At 35.1% G+C, this 16,644-nt stretch overlaps 1 protein-coding gene across 3 annotated transcripts; it reads right to left on the bottom strand.

The window, feature by feature from the left end:
- Positions 1–582: 582 nt before the first annotated feature.
- Positions 583–8,860, bottom strand: LOC127845736 (aquaporin-4-like). 3 transcript variants are annotated; one of them, XM_052376843.1, is made up of 4 exons: positions 8,722–8,860; positions 4,576–5,315; positions 2,072–2,152; positions 583–1,296 (listed from the first exon to the last, which is right to left on the bottom strand). In XM_052376843.1, the coding sequence occupies exons 2-4, from the start codon at positions 5,113–5,115 to the stop codon at positions 1,066–1,068; spliced, it is 852 nt and encodes a 283-aa protein (XP_052232803.1). In that variant the 5' UTR covers positions 5,116–5,315; positions 8,722–8,860; the 3' UTR covers positions 583–1,065. The 3 variants fall into 3 exon arrangements, with proteins under 3 accessions (XP_052232803.1, XP_052232805.1, XP_052232804.1); XM_052376845.1 differs by lacking the exon at positions 8,722–8,860 and adding an exon at positions 6,863–6,880; XM_052376844.1 differs by lacking the exon at positions 8,722–8,860 and adding an exon at positions 6,746–6,870.
- Between the last annotated feature and the right edge of the window lie 7,784 nt (positions 8,861–16,644).

Raw genomic sequence — 16,644 nt, forward strand, 5'->3', positions numbered from 1 at the left:
TTAAAAGAACCATGGCATGCTTCCTATACAAAATATGACACTCACGTGATATGTTATGAATAAATACACAATCTTAAATATACCTCAGATATATTTATAAAGAAATCACAGTATCAGATCGTTTCAAGATAGACATGTACATGAATATAGCAAGTCTCGTTTAAACAGACTATAGTTGGGCTAAGAGCTATAACACATGATTTAATCCGTGTAAAAAAGGAACACATTGAAGTCAACAATTGATGGCCATTCGTATTCTGTGCAAAACAGGACTAAAATAAACTAGAGATGCTTCTCAGAAAATGGGCGTTGATGGCCATCTTGAAGGACTGAACTTTGTAAATATGCGTCACACTGGTTGATAAACGATACACAAAAATTGGCACATGGGAAGATGACGTACTTGAAGCCTGTTTCTTTGACCCTGATTAGAGTGAAACCCCCTCTGTGGCTAAGTCTTGTGTTGTATTCAGTTAAGATCAACTGAATACAACATGTAAACGTTTAAAGTTTTAATTATGTTAATACACGTAACAATTCGACATTTTTAGTTCATGTATTATAAATATAAAGCTATAACCATTATATATACAAATGGATTTTATTTATTCGTGATTAAAACGATCCTATGCATGAAATTGAATTGACACATGATTATTTGATCAATATGAATTTGTTAAATATCTTAAGACATATCCGTCCTATAACATGCATACGAATGAACAAAATTTAAATACAATGCATAAAACCTCCAAAAATACCACAAGAAACAAACACATGATAATCATCGTGCAGCCAACACTATAAGATTGTCTTAAGATGAACAATACAAAATGGGTATGGGTGTTAATACACAACTAATAGCTCGGGTACAGCTCGTAAACTATAATAAACTGTTTTCAGTAAAGGAGACCAATAAGTTAATAACATTCACACCATTGACAAAACACACGAAATTTATATAACAAAAAATGGTCAACCACACTATGCTAAACATAAACGCATCCTAAATGCTTTTACACCACTGGTAACCTACAAAACTCGCATCCAGGTATATCAAACATGCTATGACTTTAGGATATCATCGTCATCGGACTTCTTCGGTTCCTCGGTGCTAAGTGGTTTGAAGTCGGGTGTCCGTTTGAAGTCGGGTTTCCGTTCCGGGGTTTCCCCGTCATCGAACTGCGACCCCATTAGGCAGGTTCTGGCCTTCATTAGCGAAGCGTTGGAAGCAAGGATGTTGTCGTAAAGCAACCCTCCCAGAACCCCTCCCGTGATCGGTCCGACCCAGTAGATCTGAAATAGAGAGGGGGCCGTGGGATATGTTGGTTATCTTATTGGTCGGAGCGATTGGATTGTTTTTGTTTTGCTTATTTACGAAATTGCGTTTAGGTTATCGCCATAAAAGGAATTTCTTTGAACCCATGTAAGCCTAGTGGACTCTCCCATCATTCTAAATTGGATCAATTTATTTCCAAAATTAGGGATGTCTAGTATATTTATTTCTATATTTAGAATATTTCTTACAGAAATTCCTTTAAGCAAACAGCGCAGACCCAGATGAGACGCCGCATCATGCTGCGTCTCATCTGGGTCTATGCTGTTTGCCAAGACCTTTTTTCTAGACGCTAGGCATAAATGGGTTAAACGCGATACTCGACAGTACGAAGATGATAACGCGAAATAAGGATACTTCGATAACGAAAACGCGACTGCTTAATGATGATAATGCGACGTGAGACAGAACGATGGTGATAACGCGATATAATGTCGCCGGAAGGGATTTTGTTAATTTACTTGTACCTTGTAGTACACTGCTATAAACGCATGCACGCAAATATTCATTACATTTTTTATTACTTTGCTTGCACTCTTTACTTATGTTAATCAGATCGTATTAAAGAGCGACTTGGACATTCAGATACCCCAATACATTAGTATGAACGAATAATCGGCAATGTCAGAATAATTTTTTATCGACAAAGTGACGGGAGTTATAATTTTTGTTGCGATAAAATATGTTTTAGCAAAATTGTGCTATATATATTACTGTTGTATTTCGGTTGCTTACCCAGTGGCTAGTCCAGATATTCATGACAACGGCTGGTCCCAGGCTTCTGGCGGGATTCATACTGGCCCCGGTAAATTCAACCTGTAATCAGGAACCAGAATGTGTGCATACATTAATTGATTCTACAATTTTAACCCATTCATGCCGTCTAGAAAAAAAGGCCTTAGCAAACAGCGTGGACCCAGATGAGACGCCGCATGATGCGGCGTCTCATCTGGGCCTGCGCTGTTTGCCTACAAGAATTTCCGTAAGAAATATACTAAATATATAGATATATATGTATACAAGACATACCTACTTTTGGCAATAAATTGGCCCAATTTACAAGAATGTTAGAGTCCACTAGGCATAAATGGGTTAAGTATTCATACTGTGCGCCAATGTACAGACGGAATGACGTTTACCATTTCTAAATCCATACGCCTTTCGACAGGGGATAATTGATGAACAAATAATTATTTATTTCGGAACTTTTGTTAAATGAAAATAAAGATAATGCTGTTGCTACCGATGCTGCTACTGATGATGATACTCATGATAATTGGCGGTGCACAGATTGCGTTATTGATGATTTGACAATTAACGAAAATATGATTATAAAAAATAGATTTCCAAACGAACTTTTGAGCTTTAATAAACCCTTTAGTATCGATATTCAACTGAAGATGTATTATTAGAAATAGGAGGACATTTACCCGTAGTTTATTTGTCGAATAAAATGAACAAATAACATGCTTTAATTAAACGATTGAAGTTACGTCCCTTTTACTGCAAAACTATTGATAAGTGACATCATCGTATTGCTTTAAGGTAGCGCACCTCTAATGATTTCCCGCGATTTCTTCGAAGGTTGAAGAGCCTACTATTAGGTGCCGTAGCCTAGTGGTTACGGCGATAGACTATAAATCTTTTGGGATATTCCCGCGCAGGTTCGAATCCTGCCGACGACGTATACTTTTTTGCGACGCGTTTTATTTATTTTCTTACGTAATTTGATTTAATTTGGCATATAAGCTATATTTATTGTTAAATATGTTGCAATTTTTATGCACATTCTTCAATTATTAAAATTAAAACAACGTTATGGCGAAATTGGGTGATTTACTGTTGAAAATACGAACCAGGCATGTTGCATTTTTATTTTTATTTCAAAAAGTAAACGGTAAATCTGTCTAGTTCTTGGTATTTTTGCTGTATATAGTGTTTCTATAAAAAACTAAGTTTAAAATATGACTTAAATGATACTATTTTGAATTTTATGACACTTTGTTTTTAACCGACCCAATTTTTACTTGGCTGAAATCACTTACATTTCATGGCGCTCTTCAATAGATAAAAAATTGTAAAAAATAAATGTCTGTAAAAGAATACTTATTTCATCTTGTTTAAACTTTAAACACCTTTACAGCATCTGTACACACCAACTGCATGCCCATATTTGGAAATTTGAATGAATTATGGAACTTTTATATACCCCAGGGATGAAAATAAACTGGACAAAAGCCGAGCGTGGGGGTGGTTTTGAAAAAATCGGTATATTTTTTTAAAAAGCATGGAAAGCCTACCTACAAATTTGCATGTAGTTCAGTGAAATGATGCTGATTAAGAAAATAATTAATTAGATTATGTTTGGATATGTGCCCATTAGAGGTGCGCTACCTTAAAACCAACGTTATTATGATTTTATGTAGCCGAGAGAGAGATACCTGATCGATAAAGAATGAACATTATAGATTATAATGTTTGAAAAAAGACATGTTATTGTAGCAAGTGTCATAAAATGCCAATGATAGGTTAGAATGTCAAATGCATATTTACTTTTAGGATTTCTTATAACCATTCCAGGTTGGCCATTTAGGTATATATATATGCTAATTTCTTACGCTTGACTAAATATCGAAGCCATTGTCACAGGTAACGACTCACTATCTTTAAACTCGATTATCAACTAACTTTATTTGCATAAGCACACAGAGTTGCAATGTAGTTAAATAAGTAATTGTACAAGTAAAGTAAGGACATTAGGCCATTTACCTTTTCGAATTGGACATTACTAGGCAATTAAACCCCGGTCGAATAAACTTGTAAACGAGAAAAATTTAAAATGATCAGTTGAAGCAAAAGGTAAAAAAATTCGCTTTTACTTAACCATGATGGTTTGAGTATTGTTTAACTAAAAACACGGCCTTTCAGTTGCAGTTACAATGTTTAGTTATCGGTATAGAATTTCGCCCTAATAATGAGAAGTAGCTTTTTAACGTTTCAAAATGCTGATTAACCTACAGGTGACCTACGATCGTTTGATCGTTCTGATAATGTCATAAATGATAAATCATTGGTCATGACATAAATGCATTTATTAAAAACAGGCTCTATATTTGTGAGGTTGTTCTGTTTTTTCAGCCTTGTGGCATAAGTAACCACATGATCATAGTGCCATTATATCTATGACTATTCGTATACATGCATGTGTACAGGGTTCACATAAATATAACTGCACTGACCGCAAAAAGGTGACCGATGGCGACGGCAAAGCCAATGGTGAGCGGGAAACTTCCGCCGAGGTCCGTCCTTTTGCTGTCACATACAGCGAACACCGTCAGTATCAGCACCATGGTAATAAGTAGCTCAATTCCGAGACCTTGAGCCTCGGTAACCCCTGTATTCAAGGTCGTGGTCCCAAGACCGCCAACTTGTACCGCGGGAGTAACCGCCTTCAGGATGCCGGCGCCGGAAATCGCACCTAAGCTCTGAGCGACCACAAACAGTATTGCTCGGACGAGACTTATTTTCCTTGTGACAAGCATGGCACATGTGACGGCCGGGTTAATGTGGCCGCCGCTGATGTGGCCAATGATCCATACGCTGGTGGCGACGCAGAGTCCGAAGGACAGGGAGATCTGAACAATGTCAACATGGTCCGCTGTCCAGCCTTGCACTGTAGAACCAATACCCGCGAGCACGAGTATGAAAGTACCAACGAATTCCGCGAAAACCGCCTTCCAAAATAGCAAGGAACGCACGTCGTCCAAACTTGTCTTCATTCTTCACAGTACTATACACTTGACTGACAATGTATATCAGATCTATAAGGTAACAATGTATATCGTCCGTTTCTTTTTTTACTATTGTGATTACTGAGCAGAGAGACACTGTCTTCTCTGACATACAAATTGTCCCATTCAAAAGGTCTTCAGACCGTCCAGTACGAATGCACGATGACCATCTACTTCAAAGGCAGTATCTGCAAATAAATAAACTAAAATAAGCTATGATTTCAAATTATTTATTTGCAATACCCTTCACATGCTATTACCGTTTTTATAGCGATTATAATTAGGATGAAAATAATGTTGGTCATATTTAAATCCATCAGTCAAATTATATACTTATAGACATCTAGTCAAATCTAAATGTATTCATTTTATATACAAGTACATAACATTATATATTACATGCTAGCAAATCGAAATTTACTGGTTTTTAAAGTTAACTATTCATGGTTTACGTTTTATATAATATGCATTTGAAATACAAGATTACGTTTTTGCTTTAGTAACATGAAGATACGCCACATTTTTAATAAAGAACTAAAGAAATATTTAATATTATTAATATATTAATTATTGTCAACGCTATTTGTTAATGTTGTTTCGCGAATTTCTAACACGGAAAAGTAAAACTGTACAAATGAGAAAAAAACATATAGCGACAAAAAGGTTCTTTATCTTTGTGAAATGCGATATAAAGGTCTGATGTGAAAGGTAAGTTTGTTTAATGAGTTTTCGATATGGCATGCGGACACTTAGGTTAAGCCTACACTTTCAACACTAAGATAGTAAAGACGTTTCTATCATGTTATCGGACGACTAAACCCTTTCCCTCTCAACAGCAAAGTGAAAATGGCTATGTGCAAATATCATAAAACCTGAACAGCCTGCGAGGAACTCGCAGTCTGTGCAGGTGTTATGCTGTTTGCTGCTCATCAGAATGTAAGAGTTGGGGATGAAGCCTTAAAAACTTGAATGTAGTAAGAAAGGTCTTTAATTGAATTTAATTTTCTAATGGACTACAAGTGCGTCAAAATCCGTATCTAAGTGGTAAATGGTTAAACTACCCCAAGTACATAACCTATAAACATTTAGTTTAACTTGTGTTTGACAATGGATTGCTTAAGTTTATTATTTGAATGGTTCGTTTTGAAATACATGTAGTCCTTTTCACGACCATGTTAATGAGGAAATATACGACACATGTTTTCAATTTGCGTATATTTAAAGGGATTTGAAAAGAAGATACACTCTTAATAGAGACGGTAAAATGATAATCAAAAAGGTAAACACCATATTCAAGAAGATATAAATGTACATCATTAAAGAGAAGGTACACGTGCTAATGAAGAGGGTTGTCATAATAAAAAGGTAAACACTATGATAAAGAAGACACTCCTCATTATACAGAAGGTACGACTCATGGCTTCGAAAGCGCTTATCCAACTAAACAGAATAGACATCATAATCACGAAAGCACTCATCATAAAGAAGAAATCACCCATCATAATGAAGAAAATACATCAAATTTAATAAACAGTTGGCATACGACAGCTGAGGGGTTATATAAACAATAAGGAACGCCTAACGAGATTCCCTTTAAGTATCCATCCGGATCACTCACCTTTCCGTTTTCGTATATCACAAACTTAAACAAACACCAATTTATGAAATATGACGTGTATCAATCCCACTGTAAATTTGTTTTACATAAACCGAGATCGATAAAATATTTACTCACTTAAACCGGTAAAGATTTTACCAACGGTATTGTTATACGGTGACTAAGGTAATACACTAAAGATCAAAGTATTTAAGGTGGTCATGTATTCACAAACATCGGTCATTGATTCAAAAACCAGAATAAACTAGTTCATGGCTAAGGGTGAGGCAAATCAGTCAACAATGGAATTTGGTATTGATATGTATACTTGCATTTTGACGTGGTAACACAATTTTTAGAATAGTTTTAATGCAAAGATTTGTAAATAAATATTTTATTTTGTTTTGATAAATCTTTGGTTTATGTTTTAAATACCCCCTGCGACCATCAAGTGTTTATATAATAATGTTGATATAAATGTCAAATAGCTTTCCTTTAAAGGGGCATTTTCACGTTTGGGTAAATTGACGAAATTGAAAAAAGTTGTTTCAGATTAGCAAATTTTCGTTTTAGTTATGATATTTGTGAGGAAACAGTAATACTGAACATTTACCATGCTCTAAAATAGCCATTATATGCATCTTTTGACGATTTAAAAACATGAAAATAATAAAGCGTTGCAACGCGAAACGAATAAGGAGAGTTCTGTTGCTGTCGTAATATTTTGTGAAACTACGAGGATTGCTTACATTAAGCATAAAATACCTCTGACATTGTATCAGGAACGATAGCCGAGTGGTCTAAGTAGTTTTTACTCCACGACTTCAGGGGTCAGTGGTTCGAGCCCTGCTGAGGGTACCTTTTTTCTTTTTTTTTTAAATTTTATTCTTGAATTTTGACTGAAGCTTTTTAGATCCAATGTTTACATTTATCAATATAAAGCATTTAATTACAAACTTCAAGACATGCCAAAAACTGTGAAAAGGCCCCTTTAAATGTATTGACCAAAACATCATTGCAACATATTTAACTGTTCGAGGGACAAATATATGTATTCATGCATGAAGTTAACAATATTTTGCGTGTTTGCCTTGTGTGTTTGTGTGAAGCTGCACGAAGATGCGCCACCAATTACAGTCTATAAACCTGAACCTTTAACCTTTTGACCCTTTGAAATAATAAAAACGTTTACAAAGCCAACATTAAGTGACAGCCGTGCTTAAGTTTGACCATACGACCTTAAACATCCGACAGCACGTATACACGGCATTTACACCTGTTTCATCATGTTCGTTATTTGTCAAACAACGCTGAACGAGTGACTTATTAAATCAGAAACGTATAACAACATTATCTACGACTCTGGTTAAACAAGCGTACTATACTTGTCAACCCAAACTTGCTCCAAACGTAATTTGCTGGTTCCATTAATGAGTATTTTTGTTTAACACTATTACTATATAAATATTGAATTTAATAACCGAAAAACTTAACGTACATACATAGAAGATCGACGCTTTATTTCTGTACAACTATTTGTATTTGTAGCCATATTCTGATATGTAGTATATTTAGTAGATCTAAATAGCTTGATAAGTTGATATCCATATATTTGTTATATACCATTCCTTATACATGCGTACGAATCACCTATATTCCTTTTGTATAAACTATGCCGCTTTGTCTTTATTTTGAAAATAATTTCTTTCTGCAAATAAACTACTTTATAAGGTATGGTAAAACTAATGAATACAAATTATTATGATAATGAAGTTTTATTTATTTAAGGAGGAATAGGCATATACCGATAAATTCGACACAATCAATACTTATATAGACGCCAAGCAACAAGCCATTACCAAAATAATTAACTACACATGACGAATTACGTACCGGTGAATATAGTATAGTTATAACACAAATACTGATATGAAACTCATTAAAATCAAGAGTATATATTACAAAATATTAAATGTTTTTTTTAACGTAACCATTACCTTTTGATCGTATTAATTCCCCGTATTTAACACCCAAGTGTACTGAATTTAATCGTGTTACATGTATATGAAATGTAACTCCTTCCTCTTAGCGGCATACCGGTATGTACCGATTTAAACATGTTTACGGTTAGGGTTAAAGGTTGTACCCTGTGATTTCCTGAGTGTTCTCTTAAATAAAATCTGCAAACCTAATGAAATATTTTCATTGATACAGACAAATGTTTTCTGGCCCAACTATTATCTCAAATAAATAGGAACGCTAGATAGGCTCTACTTTTTTTCGTTGGCCGTTTAACCCATTTATGCCTAGCGTCTAGAAAAAAGGCCATGGCAAACAGCGTAGACCCAGATGAGACGCCGCATGATGCGGCGTCTCATCAGGGTCTGCGCTGTTTGCTTAAAGGAATTTCTGAAAGAAATGTTCTAAATATAGAAATACATATGCTAGACATCCCTAATTTTGGAAATAAATTGATCCAATATAGAAGGATGGAAGAGTCCACTGGGCATAAAATGGTTAACAATACATTGTTATTTCTCACTTCAATACGGTCAAGGATATGCCTTGACATGCGTAAATCGTCTGAATACATTTTAAACATTATTATTTTAATCTTTATTTTTAGTTAATTGTAAGTTTATTGCGCGAATATAAACAAATGTTGCGCACAAAATCGAAAACCTATTCGTTAAATAAGGAAGTATTATCGAATAAAGCACGAATACTCAATAGTTATTTAGAAAATATGATAGAATGTAGCACAGTTATTCGAATACTCAATAGTTATTTAGAAAATATGATAGAATGTAGCACAGTTATTCGAATACTCAATAGTTACTTAGAAAATATGATAGGATGTAGCAATCAAAGCGCTGAAGGCTCCCGCAGTTATTAGCTATTGTGTAACCACAGGGCATTGTAGTGTCAACCTTGAGTGCATACTCAACACTTCGGTCTTCAAAACCAAAGAACGACCGCATTGCGTTGCAGAGAAACATGTATATCGTGAAACGAAACTCACTTTTGTTGTGACTTGTACTATGAGTACATCCTCATATCGTGACGTGAGTTCCATTATCATTATCATAGTCATCGTCGTTATCATCGTCGTCGTAGTCATAATTCAACATCATCAGAAAAAATCACCATCATCATTTATTAAAATACGGATTGGCATCAAAGTGTGGTGCAACAGGACATAATTGAATAAGTGTGTTTTTCAATGCATATAAAACAGCAACAAAGGACACGAAATTGCAAATGGTTGTACATTGCACTTTATTAAAGATTTATTGCAGATCTATAAAGTGGCATGATTCATAAGACACCACGTTTTTAAATTGCGTTAAAAAGTTGTTGTATTTATGTTGTTTTTTTTATTTCGTGATGTAAATACCGGTAATAGTTTTTCTAGAAATGAATAAGGTCAGAGATGATGATGCATTTGTTTGAATAGTATTTCGGTTTGATAAAACATGCGTTTTTTTACAGATGGACAATTTGACGACTTAACCCTTTTGTACTGAGCACGTGATTGCGATGTCCATATATAGTGATGAATGACCTGTTGTTGATTTCCTAAGTAGATTTCAGTTCGCGCATGCCGTGATTGAATATAAGCATCTAATTTACAGTTGGAGTAAAATATTACAAAATGTTAACTATATTTTAAAAAGTTTTTGAATGATTATACTTTTTGAGTTTTTATGTTGCTTAAATACAATTGATCTGCTGCTTGTGCAGCTGAAATTTCCCTTATTTTGCTTGAAGTCATTGTTTTGAACGATTTCGAAAAAATTTACTATGAAATAAAACGCTATTAATTCCGTTTACAAAAATGCATCAAAAACACTAGCGATGCTGAATAATCTGTGAATAGTAAGTTCCAGTTCCTTATAAACCTCTAAGATCCGCACAGAGAGTTGGCTAATATTAACCGTAAAGCGATATGAACAGGGGGTGGGTGAGGTAAATGGGAGGTAATTGCTGACAATAGTTGGGCTATATATGATCTATGTATAACATGACATTCTTAATTAATTATTTCCTGTGCAGCGACCAAAATACCACGTGGTTATGACGTAGAATAGTACACCATTTTAATTATGAATACATGTATGCTTCCGCGACAAGTATAAAAACTAATTGGTTTTTATAAAAAAAATTAATTACAAATGAGTGTTTTTCTATTTAGGACGAGTTCACACTTATTATGTAACGTATTATTTCCAGTGTATGTCAATTTGTGAATGAATGTGGTTGAATAACTGCAATCTCAACTACTACTTTGTGTGTAGAATCGTAGTTATTTCTTGCTTCGGTCCCATTTTCTGGTAACTAACAACCAATAATAAAACAAGAGCTGTTTTCGTAGGATGACATGTGCCCCCGATAAACGCGTTGATAGAAGTTATGAGCAGTTTTCGAAACTTAAACGCATTTTTCGAAACCTAAACGCGGATACAAAGTTCAAGGTCAAGGTCAAAGGGGTCAAAATTTGTGTGCGTATGAAAATGCCTTGTCCATATACACATGCGTACCAAATATGAATGTCACATCTGAAGCGACATAGAAGTTATGAGCATTTTTCGAAACCTAAACGCAAAGTGTGACGGACAGACAGACGGACAGATGGGCGGATAATGCGATCACAATATGCCCTCCTTTGGGGCATAACAATTAAGGTTATGCATACACAGTATTGGTCTGTCGGGTGAAACATACACCTGTTTTATTTTGAATAATTTCATATTTATAATGTACACTGTATGACACACAATCTGGTATATCCTTTGTTTCTATTTCATGTGGCCCAAATCAGCATTTATCACGATGAACTGATAATGATAAGGAGCATGAACATCTTAAATGTTTCATAATACCCATATACACCGACTTCGTTCAAGTACGTTTTGAAAAAATGTGACTAAACGGGCTCGAGCTGTGTGAGAACGGAATGATCGTAGTAGCAACGTGTTACGAACTGTCTTCGATCTTTGTGGACGGCCCGGAACGGGGTCGAACGGTAGAGGTGTTTCAGAACCTCAAGCCTACTCAAAATTTTCTTCCGATCACCCGTTTTACAATTAAACGTAGTAACAACGTACTGGAAACGGAATGGACGTACTAAGAACGGATAGTTCGTACTAAGGTCGCGTTAGCAACGAGTCAGAACGTAGTGCGATCGGACCGAAATTACCTGTACGATGCTACACCAATCGAGTCCGTTTCTAGTACGTCAAAGCCTTCTCAGACCCCGTCCGCACTACGTTTCAAGTACGATAATGTTTCGTGTAAATAAATAGAAACTAAAAGATAAGTTCTTACAACGTTTGCAACACGTTCTATAAGTTCTCAGTAAGTTCTACGTTGTACTCGTTTTAAGGAGTTCGCAGTGGGTTCCAAGTACGTTGTACTCGTTCAATGCAGTTGTTACAACGTTTAAAACGTAAATACAATACGTTCAGACAATGTGCATATAAATAAAGGTAGTTGTCTCAAAATTCATCATTTGTGATATTAAGTTGAAACAATCTTGGAGCTGTTTTTCAGTTGAGATATTGATTTGTATTTTTTTAATTGCGACAGCCTTTTAGCCGCACTGCTTATTCGGCGGCATTATTTCTTTGGCGGCATTACACATGTACGTCTGGTCGGCTCAATGCGTGAAACATAAATGAGAACTAGCACGAATGTAATCGGTTTTATAATCGCCGTGCAGAACGTGTCTGCAACTACGTCATAAACGTACTAAGAACGTAGTAGAGCGGAGTGAGAACTGCTTATGAACGAGTTACCACTGCACAGAGAATAAAGAAGAACTGCGTACGAACGTGATCGAACTGGCTCGGTCTGACTGGAAAAAAGGTTTACCAACGGGGACAATGGAAAAATTGACCCAATTTGAACTGGATAAAGACGGACTGGCAACGGGATAGGGCGTGATAGGAACGAGCTGCACTTAGCGCGCACTTAGTAGGAACGTCATTCAATCATATTGTAGATTTGTTTCTGACCAAAACTACACGTTCAGGTAAGTTCACATCCCGTTCTGCGTTTTCTTCAGAACGTGGTCGAACTGTCTAAGAACGTGCTTGGTGTATGGGCTCCTTAAATGTTTTTCGGCGAAACACCTTTAATACTACTCCTGTGACTACTGATGCGAATCTGCGTGTACGTGTTCGTTGAAACGTAAAATTGTTTATGAAAAATGATTCATCCAATGCGAAATAAAATCTTCCACAACTAATGCGATTAACGCACGATTGTCCTTATATTTGTATGTTTACGTATACATACAGTCATCTGTATTGTACTTGTTTTGTTACTTCCTGTATTTATTACTAAATTCAACTTTCACTTAAAAAGTAAACCTCGCTCACTTCTATTGTATGGACCGGAAACATGTATTTAAATCGTTATTTAAAATATTTGACATTGTGTGTACAATATGTACCAAAGTTCAATTGTATTGTATTACCATACGTTCAATAAAAATTCAATAAATGTTCTAGAAATACAGTACAGAGTTTGTTTGAATAATTGCTTTTGAAGGGGCATGTCGACGTGGTAGCATCGAAAGACAGAAGCATAAGTGTTTTACCACTGTTAACACATTCATCACTGCCCCAGATAATTATTTCGGAAATAGGGTTTTCACCCACTGATTTTGAAAAATAGGGTGATTTCATTCTTGGAATAGGGTGAAATGAGTTATAAGATGCATACAGTAAAACCATCGCTGCTTTACTTCTGTTGAAGCTGCACACAATTGTATTGATTCAATAAAACTGTAAACTAATATAATTAACTTTAATAAACTGATGTTTCATAACATCTTTAATCCTTGAAACTGTCAATAAAGTTTAAACTTAAAAAAAATCGATAACAGGAATGATTCGGCACTTATTGGCTCTTGCTTTCTTGGTTCGAAAAAGTTAGCGATCGACTGATATTATGGCGCAACAATTGCTGACGTCTTTCTCTTAGACATTTTTATTACGCATCGTATTAGAAACTGAAAGTACAGACACTTAACAAATACATGCACAATGAACGACGGATTAAGTCAGATTGAAAACGCATGTATGTCGTCGTAAATAATTTGGTCAGCCGCTTTATTTAACTATGAAATCTAGTCCGCAGAGCGTTTGAATAGCTTTGACTGTTTTATTGCTCCGTCATCCAGGCGCTTGCTGAATAAAAGCGTCGCCGCGTAACAAAAATAATCACAAAAAATACCGAAAATGAGCAAAGTATTTTCGATCAAAGCTATTGTATTGTACGCATCAAATAAGACGAATGTGCGTAAAAGGCAAATCGGGTGCGTTTTCAATACGCATGATATTGTATTTCTTTGCGTTTTTAAACATTTTAATAGGGTGAAAGACGCAGATACGCAGCTTATCTGGGGCACTGATTCATTAATTACTATTTCAAAACAAGACCCCTGCGAGATTCGAACCTTTGGCCTCCCACTCCGTCGGCTACCGTTCCTCTTACTTTTGGAGACAATCTTGTTATAAACATTAGCATAAGCTATAAGCAGATACTACCGTGTATAAAAATCGCATAAAAAATGCTCTTTTTTGTTTTTTTGCTATCAACGAAATAAAACGAGCATCATCATGTAGCGATGGTTATCGGTGTTTTTTACTGGTTGGTAAATGTTGAAATGTAAAAAGGCGAACTGTTAATTTCGAAGTCACAGGTTCGATCGCCGCTACATCTTACCGATTAATTGGACATTATACATATGTACCGTGCTTCTCACATGGCAAAAACCGTACATGATTGCCCTTACAAAGCTTTTCTTGTCGATGACAAAATGGGAGACAATTCATGCCGACTCGATACAAATAACGAGAGAGATTATTCAGTGTTCTTCATGAATCAATTAATCGGATGTGGTCACGAATACTTAGCAAGAATAATTAAGCATCCATTCGTTTATAATATCATCAGAATATCTACCTTATGACAACACACGGAAAAAAGGCAAAATAAGCTGTCATCGTTGGAAACCCTTTAATTTAACAAGTCATCATTTCTCTGGTTATAACTGGATCAATCGAGTTAAACCCAAGAAGTAGAACACTCATTGTGAGTAAGACTACTCGGCGTATTAAATTACTTATCGTTGTTAAATACCTCAAGTAAGAGCTGATTAACGTTCTAAATAACCCGCTTGTTTGATTTGGTTACAGGGGTTTTTCTGTCTATTTTGGGGAAAAGAGTCTGACCAAATTGGGAATTTTTTATCGACAAAATTGGCCATTTTGGGAATTTGTGCTTCGATGAAACGGCTCATTTGGGGAAAAAAATGTGAATTTATCATGCTTAAACAATGCAGTGGTTTAACAAATAAATTTGTTTTTATTTGTTACTTTGTCTTCTTTATATAAACAGATGCAGTATTGGGCATGTTCAACGTTTATTCAAGTACTGCAGTTTTGTTTTTCAGTTACAGTTACACTCTGAGATAAGAACTGTACAGTCAAAACCTTATAGCAGATATGCTTGACCAAAACAAACACTGGTTAGTCACACAAGTTATCAGACACTTCATTCTTAAAAAAAAAAAAAAAAAAAAAAAAAACAACATTTTTTTGGGGGGGAAATTGGGATTTTTTTTATAATTTCGGTTTGGGATCGGGTCCGTTTGCTTTAGGAGTGCCTCTGTTTTCCGGAGGCGCAGACAGTGCTGAAAAACCCCTGGGTTATATTTATAAATTTTTATTGAATTGGAGTCTAAAATTTAACGCAGAATTTATGAAAAGGCAGCGGTCATACACAAACCCAATTTTAAAATCGATTATTTCTATAAAAATGCAAATAGTACGCGAAGAACCGTGCAATAATATGGGCAGTCTTCACTCACACTGTTCGAATAAAGGAAAATGATGTTCTATTTTTCAGAGATGTTGACACTATGATTTGTGATATAAAGTGTGTCAAGGACATGGTGCACATCCCTTTGTTCTAACGGAACTTTAGTGTTGCTTTAATTCATAGCTTTAGTTGTCTGTTTTCAAGTATTTTGTTGAAACGAATGGTTTAATGGGAAGTACAAACGTAAAAGCGAAATATTCATTTTGTGTATACAAATTTGCTTTGTTCATTTTCACTTATAGTGTACATTCAACGATTATCACGTTGTGAGATATATATGTCCTTAAAGCAAAATGCAACCAACTCATACTTCTAGATAAAATATGAAAGGTATTTAAAAGGCTTTTGAAATTAAGTGCATTGAAGCATTTCTACCTCAATTAATATCTTCGATAAGTGTGATCTTTATGATTGCAAAGAAGTATTTAATTTTTGAATGACGTCACTCACTAGAAAGAACTAGTTCTGTAACCTCTAACACATCGACTATGAATCGTTAATTGCGATTTACACGATTGAACTTGCATTTTAAGTGCATACTTTATTAGGACTGTAAGTCAAACATTCAGAACAGAACAGGACAATAGCTTATTTCTTTCAGAAAAAAAATTCCTAAACTTCCAAAGAACGATTTAAATTTAAAAAAAATAAAAATGAATAAATTCTTGTTTGAAGAGTCGTATAGAGATATTTGTACAATTTATAATGACAGGATTGAAACGCTAGTTTTAATTATTATTTTTCTGATGGATAAATAACTTGGGGCCATTTATAAACACGTGATCGATTTTTAAATGAAAATCAAATAAAACAAATTATATGTGTGTACTGTAGTACTGCTATAAGTGCAGATAATCTCCACGTTTTTAAATTATAACGCACATGATCTATATGGCATACTTACAAGACTATACATGCCGGATGTAAATACATATTTATTGTGAAGAATATATTTGACATAAATCCTTATATATAATTATATTGGACAGGTCAATTCAGTATTTTGTTTAAAAGCCACCATGCAGTAA

The sequence above is a fragment of the Dreissena polymorpha genome, chromosome 9, assembly GCF_020536995.1.
Source record: "Dreissena polymorpha isolate Duluth1 chromosome 9, UMN_Dpol_1.0, whole genome shotgun sequence".
NCBI lineage: Eukaryota > Metazoa > Mollusca > Bivalvia > Myida > Dreissenidae > Dreissena > Dreissena polymorpha.

Excerpts from the sequence above, each read along its gene's own strand:
- LOC127845736 (XM_052376843.1), bottom strand. The coding sequence starts at position 5,115 with ATGAAGACAAGTTTGGACGACGTGCGTTCCTTGCTATTTTGGAAGGCG. Across the intron at positions 2,153-4,575 it reads CCATCGGTCACCTTTTTGCG|GTTGAATTTACCGGGGCCAG; the intron begins GTCAGTGCAGTT and ends TCCTGATTACAG. Across the intron at positions 1,297-2,071 it reads ATATCTGGACTAGCCACTGG|ATCTACTGGGTCGGACCGAT; the intron begins GTAAGCAACCGA and ends TCTCTATTTCAG.